We start from the raw sequence: 20,964 nt of genomic DNA on the forward strand, positions 1-20,964 counted from the left end.
ACTTCATAACCCATTTCAGCAAGTACCAATTTGTTCCGACACTGGTACGTATGCACTTATTTAAAATATAAAATTTATGGATTACAAGCATAGTAATAAATGAATTATTCAGATTCAGGTCGACGAGATCAAAAATTTGTGATTCGAAAATAATTCAGGTATAATTCGGGAATGATTCGGTATTATCTAGACTAAAGATCTCAGTCTTGCAAGAGAGAAAAAAAAACCAAAAAAATATTATGGAAATAATTCGAGAAAAATTCACGAATAATTCGTAAAATTCGTGAATTATTCGGGTTTAATTCGGTCAAAATTCAGTCAACCGAATAATTCGACGTTCAATTCGGCATCACCAAAAAATAAATTATTCGGATTTAATTCGCAAATAATTTATAAATCTTATGACTATAATTACAATTATGTAGAATATAGGGAATGCATACTTGTGCATTGTTTTGATGTTTCGGATGAAACTGTAATAATCCTGATGTAATAAACAAAAGCACCATTTCGTAAGAAAAATTCATAATTGTTTCTTACCAATTATGTGAATTTTTCAAGCTTCTAAATAGCGTTTATAGCGGTATAGCGGGGAGACAAAAAAAAAACTTTAGCGAATAGGGGAGCTATAGCGAAAGCTATTATAAATAGCGTTTTTTTATTTCAAAAATTATATTTTATATTTCTACTAATAGTAAAAATGTCTCATCAAGAAAAAAAATATCAAATTAATTAAGAAGTTCTAATATTCATATTAAACCAATACAAAGTTCAAATTGTCATTCAAAATATCCCTAATTCAAAAACTATCGATATATTTTATATTCAAAATATACCACTACCATCAGGGTTCTAAATAGCTAGCTATAGCAGCGCTATAGCTTTTCCGGACCATAAACGCTAAGCTATGAGATAAAATTGCGCTAACTCAGCTACGACCGCTATAGCTATAATAGTTGACCGCTATTACCGCTATATGAGACCCGCTATAGCTACCGATATGCTACATGGTTTTTTTTTTTGCAATTTGTATGGACTTCTGTACTTCTATTCTTATTTCTAATGTTACATGGTCTTCTACGATAAGTATACTAAACCAAATTATATGCTTCTATTTTTATTTGTGATTTATTCTATCATTCTATATCGAGAAATATTCAAATACTAATTCTTCATTTTGATTACTCTTTTTATAGTATTCATTTGTAAAATTATTATCGTTCATTTCAATTGAAAACTGATTTTGATTATTATTATAATTATAAAATGTTTAAATATGTATATTGACTTCATTTACCTTATAAAATTAATTGCTCTTTGTCTATTATAATATGTAATACCATGAAGTATAAACTATTAAATAATGTTACTTTTTAGATTTTTTTCCTTCTTATTTGCGTAATTGATAAAAAGTATAGACTTAGATTAGTTGTCATTTAGTTGTTACATCAATTCTCTAATATTGATTATGTTGATAATTAGTAAAAATATATAATATAAAGTTTGAAAAGGAAAAATCGCTATGTGTGATAGCTTCCGCTATAGCTACGCTATTCGCAATAGCTTTTTTTTTTTGTCTCCCCGCTATGCCGCTATAATCACTATTTAGAACCTTGACTGCCATATATTAATGCATGATACAAAATTTAATTGATATAGCGGTATAACCCGCACATGTTCCATTGTATTGATATAGCTTAATAAAGTAAAAAAAAAAAAACCAATCTAGATATTAAGGCCCATTAAAATTGCAAAATCATGTTTTCAGAAAAAAAAATTGCAAAATCATAACCCATATAGCATAGCAGACCGCTATTGCCGCTACGCGCTATAGCGGTCGTAGCTTGATTAGCGCAGTTTTAGCCTGTAACTTAGCTTTATGGGTCCAAAACAGCTATAGCTAGCTATTTAGAAGCTTGAAATTTTCTAAAGCGCCCCCGTTTCCGAATACATATACTCCAGGTAATTCACTCAACAAAATTGAAACGTACAGTCCAGATTTAATATTAGCTGGTGCCTGTTCCGGATGATGGAGCGGACAGTATTATTTATGCTTTGAGATTCGTGCCAAGTTAAAATTCTAATCTTGAACCGTCCGATTTAAATGTACTCAGCCAGGTAACCTGAGGGAGGTGAATTCTCAGTTTCCTCCCTCTCTTTGTCGCTAGCTAAAATCCTTATCCTCTCTTGCTATTGAGGTCTCTCGAGAAAAACTCCCTCTTTCTATCGTTCTCTCTCCAAATTTCTTTATACTAATACATTTTTCTCTCTCCAAGTTTCTTTGCGGTTGAGGACTGACTTCTCTCTCTCTCCCTGTCATTATCTCAAGGTTAGTTATCTTTCCAAGTTTAATTTTAAAATAGGGGAGAAAATCAATAAATCTTTCAAATCTGTCTTAATCATGTGCTGTTATTCTTCAACGCAGTAGTTGAACCTGGAAGAGAAACTCAACCTTGTTATATAAGATTTTTAGAAAGAGGCAGAGATCAATTAAGGGATTGTAAATCTGTAACCAAACCAAATCAGACTAAATAATAATCATATCAGATGGTGTTATCAACCATCTCTCTAGCCCCCTTCTTTTTACTTTCACCTTCAGCTTCCCAATCCCAACCCCCATCCCTATTTGCTTTCCGCCGAGGCCTCTGCCTTGTCTGCCATGCATTCTCCCAATCTGAATTTCAAGCCGACAAACCAAATTCATGGAGTCAACTGCATTGGAAGGAGAAAAGGCCACGCCGGAAAGCAAATGCCATTTCTGACCAAGAGGTGGTTCACCAGTTTGACCAGCTGTTGGCTGCCAAGAACCTCTATCAAATCAATCAATACCTCAAGGACTACGCCAAAACCTCCAACAACCCTTACCCCACCGTTTTTTCCCTCTTCACCCGCTTAACCCAAGCTGAAGGAATTGGTCCTAATGAATATACCTATGCGATCTTGATGGACTGTTGTGCTAGAATGAATCAGGTCAACCTAATGTTTGGTTTTCTGGGACGGTTTCTCAAAGAGGGTCACAGTGCTAATAAATGCCATGATCTTCAACCCCATACTGAAAGGCCTGTGTTGGGAGAAAAGAACTGGTGAGGCTGCTACTATAGTGCTCTATAAAATGGCTAAGCTAGGATGTATACCTGATATAGTCTCGTATAACATTATTATAAATGGGCTGTGCAAGAATGGTGAAATTGACAAGGCAATGGATATTGTAGATGTCATGATTTCCAAAGGGCATGAGCCTAATGTCGTGACCTACAACACTCTTATAGATGGGCTTTACAAGAAAGGTGAAACTGAGCGGGCTTTGAATTTTCTAGATGTCATGATTTCCAAAGGGTATGACCCTGATGCAATCACGTATAGCACTCTTATTAATGGGCTTTGCAAGAAAGGTGAAATTGAGAAGGCAATGGATTTTCTAGATGTCATGATTTCCAAAGGGTGTGACCCGGATGTCATCACCTATAGCTCTCTTATAACGGGGCTGTGCAAGAATGGTGAAACGGATAAGGCATTAGATTTTGTAGATGTCATGATTTCTAAAGGGCATGAGCCTGATGTCTGTGACCTACAACACTCTTATAGATGGGCTTTGCAAGAAAGGTGAAACTGAGCGGGCTTTGAATTTTCTAGATGTCATGATTTCCAAAGGGTATGACCCGGATGCCATCACCTATAGCAATCTTATTGATGGGCTTTGCAAGAAAGGTGAAATTGAGAAGGCAATGGATTTTGTAGATGTCATGATTTCCAAAGGGTGTGACCCGGATGTCATCACCTATAGCATTCTTATAACGGGGCTTTTCAAGAATGGTGAAACTAATAAGGCATTAGATTTTGTAGATGTCATGATTTCTAAAGGGTATGATCCTAATGTCGTGACCTACAACACTCTTATAGATGGGCTTTGCAAGAAAGGTCAAACTGAACGGGCATTGAATTTTCTAGATGTCATGATTTCCAAAGGGTGTGACCCGGATGTCATCACCTATAACACTCTTATAATGGGGCTGTGCAAGAATGGTGAAACTGATAAGGCATTAGATTTTGTAGATGTCATGATTTCTAAAGGGCGTGAGCCTAACGTCGTGACCTACAACACTCTTATAGATGGGCTTTGCAAGAAGGGTCAAACTGAACGGGCATTGAATATTCTAGATGTCATGATTTGTAAAGGTTGTGAAACTAATGGCGTGACCTACAACACTCTTATAGACGGCCTTTGCAAGAAAGGTGAAATTAAAGGGCATGGGCCTGATGCCTGATGTTGTGACCTATGGCACTCTTGTAGATGGACTGTGCAAGAAAGGTGAAATTACAAAAGCAGAGTTGTTTTCTGAAATGATTTCCAAAGGGGTTGATCCTGATGCAGTGATCTATTGCACTCTTATTGAGGGGCTGTGCAAAGAGGGTGGTGAAATTGAATAGACATGGGGTTTACAGTTTACCTATTATTGATATTTTGGAAAATTGTTATATAATATTTTGTTTGCGCTAATTAATTTGCGCATGTAATTTAATTGTTGATGTAAAATAGTTTTGGGCATGGAAGTTGATTTATGTCATAAATAATATATCATGAGAATTTGATTTGTGTATTAAAAAAAATGGTTTGTATATTGTGTGATTTGCAGCAATATGTTAAGTGGTTTTAGATTGCAGATGACAGCGCGCCATAACTAGTCGGATTGCTTCAAAATAAAGGATAATTAAAATGACAATTTTATTTGGAACAATGTGTGCTCTATTTGTTGTTACCTGGCTTGAAAAATGTACATTAATAGACTAACAACACCTCTCAAAAATCTCTCTTCCATCTCAAGATCCTCTTTTTCCACCATTTTATCACGACCCATATGTTCAAGCACCTGAAATTTAGACCAAACCGAACCAAAATCAACTGATCCAAAACCCCAAAGAGATAGGTCATCATCCCGTCCCATTGATGGGTCAATCAATGCAAGTTCCTCTATGCACAAATCTATCAGCCTATGGCCTGGCAGGTATGACACACCAGTGACAAAATGTGCTATGGGAGGCGAGGCCAGGTCTAGTATTTTTTGAGAGATCAGTTGATGCACCGATCAAGCAGGCACCATCACGGAACGAACTGCTGATTTATAAGTTTTAAGCTGATTATGTATTGTGGGAACAGTACAGGGATCCAGGCAATGATGTCAGAATTGGGGAACTGTTGGAGGACCTTGATGCACTTGCTGGTATGCTTTCAAGATATATTTATCTTTTGAACTTTATCTTTTCCTTCATGTGCTTCTTCATTTAATTGGATTACACGTGTGAAGTTAATAGCACAATTTTTCTATTAATTGGAACAGTGAGGCTACGGTAGTAATAGCACAGTTTGCCCCCATACAATGGATCTATATCTTTATTTTCAAAATTGCAATAATAGGTCCAAAATCAAGTCATTTTTTAGAATGCCAAATTCCGAACCGTTCGTCATATCTTCCTTTTCGAATTGGAACAGTGAGGCTTCATGTGCCTCTTCATTTAACTTCAATTCCAAACCGTTCATCCTCATCTCTATATGAAAATTTACTTGAATGCCAAATTTTACATTTTGTAGAATTTTATTTTACTGTTTTTCTAAATAGGTCCAAAATCACTTTATTTAAAGATTATGGACCATCCGAAAGTAGCGATTTTTTATCTATTTAAAAAAATAGTAAAAAAAATTCTAAAAAATGTAAAATTTGATTTCTAAGTACATTTTCAAATGAAAATCATGTTGAGTGGTTCAGATTGACGGTTTGGACTTTTCAAATGGAAATGTGCATCCATAGTAATGACCAAAGTGCGTTATGCTATGCATAGTACCATAGCCTCAGTCTAAATTGGAAATACTGTTAACATCAAGTCATTTTCACTCGGCACCTATACTATACTGCTATAGGTGATGACATCCGGGTCCTACCCTTCGGAAATCATGACATCTAGGAAATTCAATGCCCGCTCAGTTTCACCTTTCTTGCAAAGCCCATCTATAAGAGTATTGTAGGTCACAACATTAGGATCAAGCCCTTTGAACATCATGACATCTACAACATCCATTGCCTTCTGAATTTCACCTTTCTTGCACAGTCCATCTATAAGAGTGCTATAGGTGATGACATCAGGGTTATACCCTTTGGAAATCATGACATCGACAATATCCATTGCCTTCTCAATTTCACCTTTCTTGCAAAGCCCAAATTTTACATTTTACCTTAAAGGTACTTACTAGTATAGGTGCCGAGTATAGGTGTGATCTCAATCATGATATCGACATTTTACCCTTTGGAAATCATGAATCGTTAGACGTGATATCTACAATAAAATGTGTTTGGAGACCAAATTTTACATTTTTTGAAATTTATTTTTACTATTTATTAAGATGGATACAAAATTCAATGGTATGAATTTGATTAGTTTTTGTACCCATCTTAATAAATAGTAAAAAAATTCTAAAAAATGTAAAATTTGGTCTCCAAGCACATTTTATGGTATGAAAGTGAATTTATATTAATAAATTAGTTGTCCAATTTTGTGGCACTAATTATAGTTTATGTTACTAAAATTCGTCCTCAACATATGTTCTCCATATAATTAACAACTGAAACTAAGAACCAACCTAAACATACTAATAAAAAAGAATATTTTATCTTATCAAAATTGAAGAAGTAAAATTGTAAAAAGATTCACTAAAACTTAAATTGAGTAATATATTAAATTTGGAGATATCAAATGCTGATAAAATATTTTTAAAAGATGTCAGTATTTGATATTCTTAAAAATAAATTGATCATCCATCATGATTTTTAAATAAGAAAATAAGAAATGGAAGATAACTAGAGATGATAAATAAGGAAATGAATAAATTGATTTTCTCTCAAATTTTGTTTTTTATTCAATTTTAATTGTAACAGAGAGTGTGGCGAGTATGTTTCCAACTAAATTTAGACTTCTACACGTAAAAAATATACATTTAATTAAAATAAGACATATTATTTGATTGAAGGACTGATATTAAATTTAAAATTTGATCTTTCAATTATAGTCGTTAACGGATCAGGACATCTACGTGCATAATATAAGATGGAGATATGTTTTTTTTGTATTTGATCCCCCCCCCAATAACTTGTAACCTTTGAAAGAATCCACCAATAATTAATTTATCATCGGATATATGCTTTTTTTTACCAAAATGGTTCTCATTCTCATTTATATTTTTTACATTTTTTTAATGATTTAATTTTCTTATTATAAAATTCATGGACAAAAGATGCGAACAGCCTTTACATCATTATTAGATTTTTCAGTCTTTGTCGGTGAGAAAATTAAGCCAAAATCAACATGAGAAATCAACATGAGAAAATTAAGCCAAAATCTTTAAATATTCCATAACCCAAAAAAAGATAAACCAAATCACTCCGTTTTCTGAATATTTCGAATTTTGACATGACCACATCCTCTAGATGCGGCCACTTTTTTTTCTTCTTCTTCTTGTGCGGCAGTTCAATCTAAACGAAAAAAAAGGTGGCCGCATCCCCTAACTGCGGCCCAAAAAAAAAGGTGGCCGCACCTAGGAGATGCGGCCGTGTCAAAATTCGAATTATTCAAAAATCGTGGTTGTTTGGTTTATCTTTTTTGGGAGTATGATATATTTAAAAATTTCGAGACAATTAAGACAATATTGGGACTGCGTGGCTGTACTGCCATGTTGGCATTTCCTTTTTTGTTTTTGGAATTTGTTTTTGAAATAGAAATAAATGCTGTAAATAAATACGTGATTAACAGAATCAATAAAAAAAAATATTATGAAGTTGATGGCCTAATTAATGATAATAAAACAAAATTACTAATTTTACTGTTTTATTTTTTATTTAAATATATATATTGTTTGTTGGATTATACCATAATTTACTTGTCTGTTTGACTAGATTTGCAAAACATATATTTTTAAATTTTACAATTTTTTTGTCTTAAAATATTGTACAGGTTCAAGACTACATAGAATATCAAAATAAAGAAATTCCAAAATATTTGTCACGATAACTTTTGTTTCTATTTTTCTAAAAGGCATTACCAAAATGTTTTGGAAAACATAAGTTATCGTGACAAATAGTTTGGTATTTGATTTCAATGTCTGATTAATTCCGACTACGTCACAGTGATTTTAAACTATTGTTACAATTCGATTTGGAATTTTGAATATCTCGTTATCTGGTAATCGGACTTCTCTATAATCTGTGTTTCAGTTTTGTATAGTTGATTTGGATATTGGTATTGCGTATTAGATTATAATGACGTATTTAATGGGATAGCAGGTCTGAGGTTAGAATTTGATGAGAATGTGTTTTGTGGAAGTTGGGAATCACCTGTGTGATGGCATTCCAACTATGTGAATATTATGTGACTTGTTTTATGGATAACCTAGGCCGAAGTGCTATCACCTGTTAAATATCTGTGCATAATTTGATGTGTATTCGTGTGGATTAATCTGTCATTTTTGAATAGTTGTCAAATTAAGCCAATTATAGAGAAGCGTGTCGTTAAATAACCAATTACTGAGCTTTGTAGCTGACTCCGTTTTGTTATTTTGTTTTCCTTTCTATTGGCGACGTAGGTTGACGGACTAAGAAAAAGTGTGAAGATGCTTATATATTCAAGCTTCATATGGTAAAAATCTAGAGTGTGACACTAATACAACACTTCAATTAAAGATCTTTGTAGCACTCTAGTATTGTCTCCATATGGCAACAAAAAATGGTAGTGGTGACCCTAATACAATATTTCAATTGAAGGTCTTTGTAGTACTCTAGTAGTGTCTTCATATGACTAGAGAAAATGGTAGTTGCAACCCTAATACAATACTCTAATTGAATGTCTTTGCAGCACACTAGTAGTGTCCCCAAATGGCATGAAAAGTGGATGGTTGCAACCCTAATACAACACTCCAATTGAAGGTGCTTGCAGGACTCTAGTAGTCTCCATATTGCTAGAGAAGATAGTAGTTGCAAACCTAATACAACACTCCAATTGAAGTTCTTTACAGCACACTAGTAGTTTTCCTATATGGCAAGAAAAGATGGTGGTTGCAACCCTAATACAACACTCCAATTGAAGGTGTTTTGCAGCACTATAGTAGTGTCTCCATATGGAATGATAAGATAGTAGTTGCAACCCTAATACATGTTCACACAAAAGTATGCACAAAGTTTCAGTACAGCAAGCTGTACCTTTTAACCTTGTTTACACCTTTCGAATCGGATTGCAAATGTACAATCCTATCGAGTAGTATATTCAGGGTATCGATCCACAGGATGGTTCAAGTCTAATATGACAATTACTCAAACTAATTTGTTTCTAGAAGTTCTGCAAATGGTTGGTTTGTTTGTTTTAAGTTCCTAAATTGGATTGCAATAATTAAATGACAGTAATTAAAAGTTTGGTTTTATCAAATAACAAAAAGGCGTTTCCAGGGTTTCTGATTTCATCTTCCACTCTTCCTCTCAGCACCATTCACGCGACCCGCTTCCTTTCAGAAGCGACCCGTGTGACGCGACCCGCGTCAGGTATGACGCAGCCCGCGTGGGCATCGAGTGAATACAGCATGCTCTGTTTTTGTGTCGGGTCCTTGTGTAAGGCTCTACTGACCGTACCTAATGTCCCTAAACCTTAACTCTCGTTTGTTGGCTTAATAAACTTGGTAACGGAAATGCAATTTCACCTTCTTAGGTTTCCAACCCTAAACTCATGTTTATTGGTATTCAACCTAAGTTACTTGTTCGATTTACTAAAGGCATCCATTATCTTGCGATAAATAGAAAGGTTCACCTTACAGTTACTATTTGGTCTTGAGGACCTACCTCAAATACTTGGTCTGGTTGAAAGAAACATCAAGGCCAAAATACTAGAATAGATGCTATAGACATCTAACAGTAGACAATCAAGAATCATTCAATCAATTTCAACCAAGCAATTAAAATAATACTCGAATCAAATAAACACAAATATTCAACACAGATTCAAACATGCATAATAAAACAGAGTTTCTGACTACATCATAACCCTAGAAACTAAGAAATCTACTCAGACATAATCAAAAAGAAAATAAAACAATTGATGAAAAGATTGTTCATGACAAAACCCGAAGAACAAAGAAGATCCGTGAAGAAACTTTCGTCTTTTATCTTCTCAACTCCGTCTCCAAGCTAGCCGTCAAGTCCAAACCCTAGGAATATGTCTCTCGCTCTCTGGAATGAAGAATGAATTTGTTTGTAGCAAGGAATCCCGTAATATAGCTGTTCTGGCCGACCTTTCCTTCATTGAGCCTATGTTTCCTTCTCTGATTTGTTTTCGAAATAGGCTGACGCGACCCGCATCAAACGTGATGCGACCCACGTTCCTGTGTCTCTTCAAGGGACTGATGAGTGTCACGTCCGAGGTCGCGTTGAGGTGCGATGCGACCCGCGTCATGAGTAACACGACCCGCATGAAAGTCTTCAGACTTCACAATTTCACATGTTTCCTGCAAATAAGAGTAAAAAGGCAGCAATACCATTCTTGGATGAATCGGTAGAAAATCATACAATCTACACTAATTCAGAAAAAAAAATTCTGAATTGGTGCATTTCTACTCTATTTTGGTCTAAATACAACAATGTAATAATAATAATAATAATAATATATTACAATTTTTGGACATTTCTAAATTTGTTGATTTCTAAATTGGTACATTTCTAAATAGATACATTTCTAAATTCTAAATTCTAAATATAATTTCTAAATTCTAAATACAATTCACAATTCTAAATTTGTCTAAATACACAAATATTTTGGTACCCAACTAAACTAAACTAAACTATTATTTTCATTTAATTTACAATATACTACTATTTAATAAAAAAATATACACAAATAATAGTATATTGTAAATTATACAAATATTTACAAATATACTACAATATACTATTTTGGTCTAATTTACACAAATATTTACAAAACTAAAAAAAAAATTGGTCTAATTTACAATATACTACTATTGTAGTACCTAACTAAATTAAACTACTAAATAAAACTAAACTAAACTACTTAAAAAAAAAAATTTACTTGTTACTGTAGAGCGGTGCGCAGCAGACAGGGACGGAAGAACGGGTGGTAAAAATGAGTGCGGAGCTGCTTTTATTGGTATCTACCATGTGCGCAGATCCATGGTGCGAACAGGTCATTGGGAGCGGGTCAGGTCGGGAGCGGGTCAGTCGAACGGGTCAGGTCGGAAACGGGTCGGTGCGCATATCCATGGTGCGAACGGGTCAGTCTGCATATCCATTTCGCGAACGAGTTGGCAATCCGTCCGCAGATCCATAGTGCGAACGTGGCGGAATCTAAAATTTGATTATTCAAGTGGTATTCATTTAATTCTAATTTATTGAGATGGTAACTAAAAAAACGGCATTCTTTACCGTATGCAGCGCTTCAAAACCATTTTTTGTGATCTCAACCTCTTCGAAACCATTTTCTTTACAAGAAGTAAATTTGAATTTATAAGTACAAATTTTTTTTGGGATCATCTATGGCTACTAAAAAACAATAAAGAATTGCACTAATTGTTTTGATGTATTGTCGAAAAGAAATATCCTAGAGTATCATTTCATTTCATGTTTTCTATCTTTATCAAAGAGCAAAAAAAAAGGTAAAATTTCGGCCCAGAAATACAAACGACAGGAGCAAATGAGGGCCCATATATCCTCTTCCTATTCAATTGCATAAATTCTGCATATTATTATTTTTTTATTCAACTCTCTGCATAGTAATGAGATATTGAGGGATTTATGTTATTTATCAAATTACTCCGGTACCCTAGTTAGGTTCAACGCTAAAATTTTGAATTAAATCCTATCCGTCTGATCAAATTGATGGAGACCTCAGGTTAAGTCTTAATCAGTCTTAATCTGACTAAATTAAGTGTACGATAAATACACCGTAATCAGCCATCACTGTATATCTTATGTGGTATGACTATGAGTGCTGCGTACCTATGTTGCAAATTGCAATTCATTGCCCCAAGAAGTTCTCAGGCCACATATCCGTAATCTTTCTATAACACCTGCCAACTGGTATGATTATTTTATTTTTTTTGTTTTGAGTAAAGTTGGAGGTTAAGAAACACAACTGTTTTAATATTTACAAAGGATTCTCTATCTGGATTTTGAATTTGCAATCTTCTACACAGAGAGTATTACCTTTGCTATTATTATTCCGAAGTAAGTGGCAGTTCGAGGGGCAACAAATCAAATTCCGTATGAGAGCCGTCTGATTCTTATTGAGATTTGTACGCACTTGATCTGCATAAATCTTAAAGCTGTCAATGCAAATATTGATGTTGACCTCCGATTTCTATTATTCAGACTCAAAGTACAGTGATATGCACGAATCGTAAAATTGTCAGTGCAAATCTTGATGCTGACCTCCTCTGATTCCATCCAGCTCAAAAGTGCACTGATTCGTTGCTTGCATGGCCTCTGTAACGTTTTCTTTTTCAAAATACTTATTCAACTTTTCTGTTCCATTGATTGCTCAAAAAAATATATATATATACTATTCTGCTCATTCACGCAAACAAATAGTACCAACTTTTGTCGTAACTTAATTCTTCATGAAAGAGCTTCTTGATTTTAATATTGGAAGTGGAATTGTAACTTGCATGACCAAACAAAGCTATACAACGACCCACGTTTGGCAAAAATAAAATAAAATAAATGCACATTTTAAATTTTGTAGATTTATATATATGAATACAGAAAGCTCAATTTGAGTTTATTACTCTTTGAACTGCTCAGTGCACTCAATTTATATTTTTTCTTCACATATATAAGCATTGAACTTTTGGCCGAGTATATATATTTGGGAATCTTCAAAAGTTGCATGTAGAAATTATTTACTCGTTCATGGTTATTATTATATTTCTTTTCTTTAATGTCAAAAATCAATTATTTGTGCCTGAGATTTTCTAGAAATGATCGATTTGTAATTTTTTTCCCCTGTAAATCTTCAAACCATTTGTGCAACATTCATCTCCCAGTACATGCAAGATTTTAAGATTATGAAATAATTTACTAAACTCTTGGGAAAAATAAATTAAAAAGTAATTAAATAATTCGGATAAAATCTAAATGAATAATGTGTTTATATATATCTTTGCAATACAGAATACAGTGTACTTGGTTTTTTCCATAATTTTCCTAGTTTGGAAAATGGGGCCCTACATACATAGGTTGTTTGGTGTACCATCTGATACAATCATATATGCACCAAACCTCAATTTCAAGTTTCAATTATCAACTATTCCTTTTAAAAAAAACAAGAGAAACGTAAGAATTATAGCTAGGCAAACGTAAAGTTAAAAAAAAAAATATATCAATTGACAGCCTTCACAATTTATCGCATTGAGCGGGCATGAACGACATCTTCTCGTTCTGTAGATCGTACAATATGTGTATGTTCTGCTGTTGGAAATTACCAATTATCGTGCTCGTATCACCGGAACTAATCATAACCAAACATAACTCCCCGGCGCTCCGATCTTCATATATGTAGTTCTCTCGCGGTAATTCCAAATCAACATTTTCAAAATGGAACACAAATTTAGGCACATCAACATCTCCTGAAAGAGACTTTGGTAGAGTGAAGCAAAGGTCCAAGTATGTCAAGCTTTCATTTGCTATTGGCAGTTTCACTTGGTGTATAAATGCCTTTCTGACAAGCTTGTAAGCATCATCATTTAGCCCAGTGATTGCACTGCCTGAGTCGATCATCACCCCACCTGTTCCATCGTCTTGCAGTGCAAATGCGGAATGTGGTATACGTAGAAGACTCTTTCCGACGGTAATGCCTTTAAGAGAGAGGTAATAGAAAGATGTACTGGTAGGGTTTTGGTTTTGTATGAGTGGAGTTGTTGATTTAACAGTATTGTTGTAAAAATTAGTTGGTGAGCCGAGCAAAAGAGGGCTACTCTTGGACCCGAACAAGGAGGTGAAGCAGTATGAGAAGGCCCCTAGACCAAGCTGAGAGATCAGAGACACTGGCCCACGACCGAGTCCTAGAATGCCAGATTCATTCGACACAAAAATACCACCATTTAGAAATCCACAACCGAAGCCTATGCCAGGAACGGTAACTTTTGAACCAAAAGTGAAGGTCTCAGTTGAAACAGAACCAACAGTTGCCGAACCATCACCGTACTGGTACAAATAAAAGCACTGCTGGTGACAAGCTGCCATTGGAAGTGCAGTACAGAGGTTAGAAGGGCATGAGAGGTAAGCAAATGTGGAAGAGTTTGCTGGGTTGTAGAAAGGAAGCCCTTGATCGAAACACTGGATGCATGGTAGGCACTGGGTCCAGATAAGGTCGCTACCAGTATCAAGTGTAAGAATCAGAGGCTGAGGTGGTGTGCCTATTGAAATCCTCACGAGATACTCGCGGTCATAGGGTTCATCACCATTGCCAGGGTGAACAGGTATGGAAATAGGATTGCTCGGCTTTACGGATTTGGAAAACAGAGCTGTGGTCCTTGCATTGGTACGAAATGTCATGCGTTGAATGAGTTCCAGTTTTGTGAATCCTTTGCCGGAGTCGACATGTGTTAGATTAAGGCGTATATCACTGGCTTTCGAGATTACCAGAGGAACAAATGTAATGAAGATATAAACTATGAATTTGAGATTGGAAGATGTTTTCATGTTTTGCTAATTGTGTAAAGTGAGAAAGATAGATAGAGAAAGAGAGAGAGGGAGAGAGAGATTATAAGGTATGAAAGATACTATGATCTGCAAGACTGCAACAAGACATCTTATTCAAGTCCTGAATCCTGAGACTTTATATATAGAATGCAACTCTATAATAATTAATTAACCTCGTGTCTTCTTCAATATACTAATGATGACTGTGATAATATAACACAAAAGCTGGTGGCATGTCAAGTTTTAGAAAAATATCTTAATATATAACAAGTTTTTTGGACCGGTATTGAGGTTGGCTATTTCGTCGCTGTTCTCTTGTATGTGAATTTCAACTTTTTTTATATTAAGACCATAAAAGTGAATTTTGTCATCGCCAATCGCAATGAACTGTATGTTTCCATTTTTCCAGTCAATTTATAAAAGTTGCTAAGAATGAAGACTATTACAAGCAGAGGCGGATGCACCTTCGACATATATATGGAGATAAATTCATCCCATTCATTTCAAAATTTGTATACTAATTGTACCTAATTATCTATGTAGTTTAGAGTAAAATACTATGAATACCGTATAATTGACTCTCATACACAATATGAAAATTTTTTAGGGAGCATCTAGCTATCCCCCGTAACAATCCCCCATTTCATCCCCCAATCATTAACTACTTCAATAACTACTAACTACCTAGGGGACCACTTACTATTTCGGGACTACATAATATTTGAAAGATTTTACAACTGGCGCGCGCAAGTATTCATCTATAATGCATCAAGTATTCATCTATAACATATCAAGTATTCATACCTAATATATCAAGTATTTTAAAAAAAAACTGGACACGTTTTTAGAGGTGGGATTTTTTTTCTTCGTTCAATCTAATCAATATTTCTGACGATCGGTGAGGAATTTTGCAAATCTAAAACCACGAATGTTTTTGACATAATTTTATCTTTAAAATGAGATCCATGATGATATACTTTCGAGTTGTCCGTTGTACAAGTATTCATCCTTATCGAGAAAGTATTCATCCTCATCGTGCAAATGCAAATATAGAAACTTGACACATCACTCATCCATCTTTTACACGTTTTTAGAGGTGGTTTTTTTTCTCCGTTCAATATAACCAATATTTCTGACGATCTATGAGGAATTTTGCAAATCTAAAACCACGAACGTTTTCTACATAATTTTATCTTTCAAATGAGATCCATGATGACATACTTTCGAGTTGTCCGTTGCACAAGTATTCATCTCTTATCGAGAAATTATTAATCCTCATCGTGTAAGTGTAAATATAAAAACTGGACACATCACTCATCCATTTTTTACATGTTTTTAGAGGTGGATTTTTTTTTCTCCGTTCAATCTAACCAATATTTCTGACGATCTGGGAAGAATTTTGCAAATCTAAAACCACGAACGTTTTCTACACGATTTTATCTTTCAAATAAGATCCATGATGACATACTTTCGAGTTGTCTGTTGCACAAGTATTAATATCTTGTCACGCAAGTATTCATTTATACACATTGAAGTATTCATATCTAAGACATCAAGTATTCATTCATATATCTCTATTTTTTTCAATATTTGTTTTTATGTCATTTATTTAATACGCAGTGGCCTAATTCACCATTAATAAAGCTTTGTTCTTTGCAAAACTCGCTACTTCATGAGGAAGAGGAACATAAATATGAAAAAGATTAATTGCATATACATATACAAAATTATTTTGATACGATCGACAGTGACGGATCTGACCCGGTAGAGACGTGCTCTAGTATTCATTCAAACACATTGAAGTATTCATTCATACACGTTGAAGTATTCATTCCTGGCAGAGGCGTGCTTGATTGGGATGGAGTGACGGATGATCTCCGGCAGAACGTTCGCTAGAGCAGGAGCAGCAGGCATAGAGGGAAAAAACCGAGGCGAAAGTGTAAGAGGGAGGAAGCTTATTGTATTTATCATTTCGAGGTGGGAGAGGGAGGGGAGCTTATCAATGGAAAAACGGAGATGGAGGAGGAGGTGGGATGCGGAGGTGGGAGAGGGAGGTAGAGGCGGAGGTGAAGGTGAGAGAGGGAGGCGGGAGGCGGAGGTGGGAGAAGGAGGCGGAGGCGGAGGTGGGAGAAGAAGATGGAGGTGAAAGAGGAAAATAAAGGTGGAAGAGAAAGGAAGAAAGAGGAAAGAAATAAAGGTTGCTAGAAATAGTAGTTATAGTTATAGTTAAAATAGAAAGTTAGTTGGGGGATGAAATGGGGGATGGATATGTGGGGGATATTATAATTACCCAATTTTTTATTTTTGATGAGTAGGGTTCCACTGCCTCATCTTTTTCATACCTTATCGTACCTTATATTTTATGTCTTTATTTTCAAAGTTTAAATTGTCGATCCGAACTGTTCAACATAATATTTATACTAAAATATACATGGAGATGAAATTTTATATTTTTTGAAATTTTTTACTATTTTTTAAGATAGGTACCAAATCATTGTTTTTGAACCATTCAAAAAACAGTGATTTTCTACCCATCTTAAGAAATAGTAAAAATTTTCCAAATATTATAAAATTTCATTCCTAATCATATTTTAGTATATATATTATGTTGAACGGTTCAGATCGATCATTTAGACTTCAAAAACGAAAATATAAAATATGAGATATGATGAGATATGATGAGATATGAAACTCATTTTTGATTCTCATAGCTTGAGATTTTCATTTTATATTTTTGATACATACACTTTTGATATGCAGCATATATGTGGCGCCATTGTAGAGCATGGTATGGTAATGGACATCTCCAAAATATGAAGCACTGGAGAAGAGAGGAAAGAAAGAAATGGGAGTATGGGACCCAATTAGGAGTGGAAGTCGTTATAACCAAAGAGAGATACCTAAAAACAATGAAAGATGCTAGCGTAGTGACTCCGCAAGTGCGACATTTCATTTTAATTCATTTCTAATTAACAATCTAATACTAACAAGAAAGAAAGATTTTTCACTAATTGTATTAGACTGTTTGGTCTATGGTCAATTTCTGTGGGCAAAAGCAAAGCAGATTTCCTTTTCATTATGTTGTCAAGAGCAGTGCTAACAACTAACTAATCAAGTGAATTTGAACAATATTTTACAATAGGAAAGTATGATGCTATGAAAGGGACCCAAGCAGTTGTACACGCATCTAAAATTAGGAAGGAAATTTAATTATTACGATACATTTCAAAAGAAGCTATACGGTTTCATTAGTTAATTACTATATAGATATAGATCTAAATCGAACAATATTTGGATAATTTCTTGTCAGTTTACAAACAAGAGTTCAAAATTGATGTTCCTGATTCCATAGCAGCACAGATTTTTAACAGAGCAGTTTTGTCCTCATGCAGTGCGTGGACTACAGAATCAAAACAGCCAGTCAGCGCTGCATAAAATATTTCCCTGATTTCTGTCCCTGGGACTCTCACTTGTAATGCAAATCATATATTCTCAATTTGATTTTTGAACATGTTGTCTATTTTTGTGCATATTCTGAATTTTTTTATTGTTCACCTGTCCTTTTTTTTTTACAAAAGTTATAGTTTCTGCTACAAAGAACTCTACACATGTCTGAATCCCTGGTACAGATATATATATATGCGATTCCACAGTACCATTTCCCTTGGTCTGCGAAGACATAGCCTGGCCACGCTCAGTCCATCTCGGTTGTGGCAGCATGAAATCAAAAGTCCAAGCATAATTGTGATGAAAAAATTCCGAACGTAAGATATCTCAGCAATTGCCAATTAGGTACCTTTGCTCAGTATATATTGGTTTCATTTGAAATTGATGGACTTTGATTTACTATTATATAAAAAAATGGGGAAATTTGGTTATTTGCCACTCCAAAACTTTCAAATTTGAAAAATGTCATCCCGAAATTTGAAATTGTAATAATGTCACTATAAATTTTATTAATTTTTAATTTTTAATTTTGTCACTCCAAATAATTAATGACTAAAATACCCTCCATCCTTCTTCACCTCTTCTTCTTTATATTCTTCTTTCATAACCATGACTATGTCAAAAATGAGAAAAAAAAACTCTCAAATTATAAAGCCGAATGAACCTTTGTTAAGTAGCTCTCAAATGAAAACCAAGATGCAATTTGCACAGAACTGGTGTAAATGAAGATTATATATCAAACCCCTTGTTGTTAAGTTTTCAGATTTCTTTTTAAAATTACCTTTATGCACAGATTACGTAGCACAGGAACCTTCTTAACCATTGACCTCACATCCTCCGGCACTTCGAACTACACAAGAGAGCAAAGTATGTTACTAAAGAATAAAAACTCAAAACATGTAAAACAAGTCACAACGATCTAGGCACAGATTTCGGAACCTGGTACTTGGATTTTGCAAACTCATTGATGCTGGTCCAAGCTCCATCAGAGGTCAGAGAGGTGTATGAAACAGAACCTTTTGTCAAGGCCTGACCACCATGGGCCCGCCTTGTTGAGAAGCTCATGACCCTATACAAAAAAGAAGCCGATAAAAACAAAGATGTCAGCCTCAATTAATCAACAAAAAATGGATAAAGACAATGGTACTGAAAAACAAATGATAAACCTAACAAAATTATTTAACAATGGTCCATTTGGCTTTATAATTTGAGAGCTGTTTTTTTTCATTTTCGACATGGCCATGATAATGGGAGGAAAATATAAAGAAGAAGAGGAGAAGAAGGGAGAATATTTTAGTCATTAATTATTTAGAGTGGTAAAATTAAAAATTAATGAAGTTTAGAGTGGCATTATTACAATTTCAAATTTAGGGATGACATTTTTCAAATTTGAAGATTTTGGAGTGGCAAATAACCAATTTTCCCTAAAATATATATATATATCTCAGCAATTGCTAATAAAAAGAAAGGAAATACAAGTAAAAACAATTAACTGGCTTGTTCTCAGTACCGAACTGGGTTAATTTGCTAGTGCAAATATCTGGATTCACAGGATCTGAGTTCCCATTTTTTCTTTCTGAGTTCAATTTCAACATATTCCTAAACAGCTATAGATACCAGAAATGTTTTGTCAACATGATCTAACTCATGTGGTATCTAATATAATTGATAGTGAGATATTCAACATTGTCATTTTGTCAGCATGTTTCTTGAAAGCATTGCTTAGGTGAATATTGATATATTTGGTAACCTATTGCGTCCAAGCACTTCTCGCTCAAAGGAGGCAATGAGACAAACTAAGTCCTTTTCTTTTGACAGTGAATATGCATGCACCAATTTCCCTTGTTTCAAATTTAGAGCGCCCATTAGTCATTGTACTAAGACGCAATCGGGAGCGGTCCCATGTCATATCAAAACCAACCAATCCGCGTTAAGATTTGTACGGATAATGTTAAGAGTTCGGGCAGATCAAGAACGCACAATCTTAATATGGATCAAACGGTTTTTACCGGATATCAAACCGTCTGGTGCTCATCAGATCGCCTTTCTATACTAAAAATCAGTGTTGTGAAAAAGAGCCGTTTAGGCCGATTTAGTCATTGGCGGCAACCAAACTGTTACGAATCCCGACTAGTCGTTCAGTTATTCTCAATTAATCACTTGGTGGTACGATGTCCGTCCGACAAGTGCATACCTCGTTAAAACTGCTAAAAACAACTTTACAAATTATTGGCAGGAATTTTCGAAATAGGCCAGACAGAATATATCTAATCCTATTAATGATCGAAAAGGGCCTTAATAATATGGGCTTAATATGTAACATGATGCATGAATTTCTTTGGTTATGGGCTGTACAAGTCCCAATAAGAAATTGCCATATATTTCCTTGGTCCAACCTATGCTTTGAATATTTCTCCACCTCCTATCAAATTAAACTCAAAACAATCAGTTTTAACACTTAAGGAGATTAGCATATCTCACATTTACTAAACAATAAGAAAAGAAAGACAAAAATATACGAATATTTCCAATTTACCAATGGTTTAAATAGCAATTATAACGGTACAGTGGAACAGTTAAGAAAAATAAGTAACTAGCTATAGCGCCGATAGCTAGCTATATATCACCCATAGCGCCATAGCTTTTAGGGTCTGAAAAAGCTATAGTGCAGTTATAGCTAGCTATTTAGAACACTGCAATTTACGCAGCAACCTTTTGTAATTAATATAAAAAAATATTTTGGAACAGAAAAAATTGAAAAAATGACAACAAAACA

General features: G+C 34.5%; 1 protein-coding gene and 1 pseudogene across 2 annotated transcripts; one reads left to right on the forward strand and one right to left on the reverse strand.

The window, feature by feature from the left end:
• Nucleotides 1-1,701: 1,701 nt before the first annotated feature.
• LOC144552386 (uncharacterized) lies at nt 1,702-4,697 on the forward strand. Its single transcript, XM_078300394.1, has 3 exons — nt 1,702-2,329; nt 2,426-4,176; nt 4,355-4,697. Exons 2-3 carry the CDS (start codon nt 3,549-3,551, stop codon nt 4,426-4,428), a joined length of 702 nt encoding a protein of 233 aa, XP_078156520.1. The 5' UTR covers nt 1,702-2,329; nt 2,426-3,548; the 3' UTR covers nt 4,429-4,697.
• Nucleotides 4,698-13,172: 8,475 nt separating this feature from the next.
• LOC144553387 (aspartic proteinase nepenthesin-1 pseudogene) lies at nt 13,173-14,828 on the reverse strand (annotated as a pseudogene). Its single transcript, XR_013511363.1, has one exon. The product of XR_013511363.1 is annotated as an aspartic proteinase nepenthesin-1 pseudogene (transcript).
• Nucleotides 14,829-20,964: the final 6,136 nt, after the last annotated feature.

This window comes from Carex rostrata, chromosome 4 (genome assembly GCF_964058835.1).
Source record: "Carex rostrata chromosome 4, lpCarRost1.2, whole genome shotgun sequence".
In the NCBI taxonomy this organism is placed as follows: Eukaryota; Viridiplantae; Streptophyta; class Magnoliopsida; order Poales; family Cyperaceae; genus Carex; species Carex rostrata.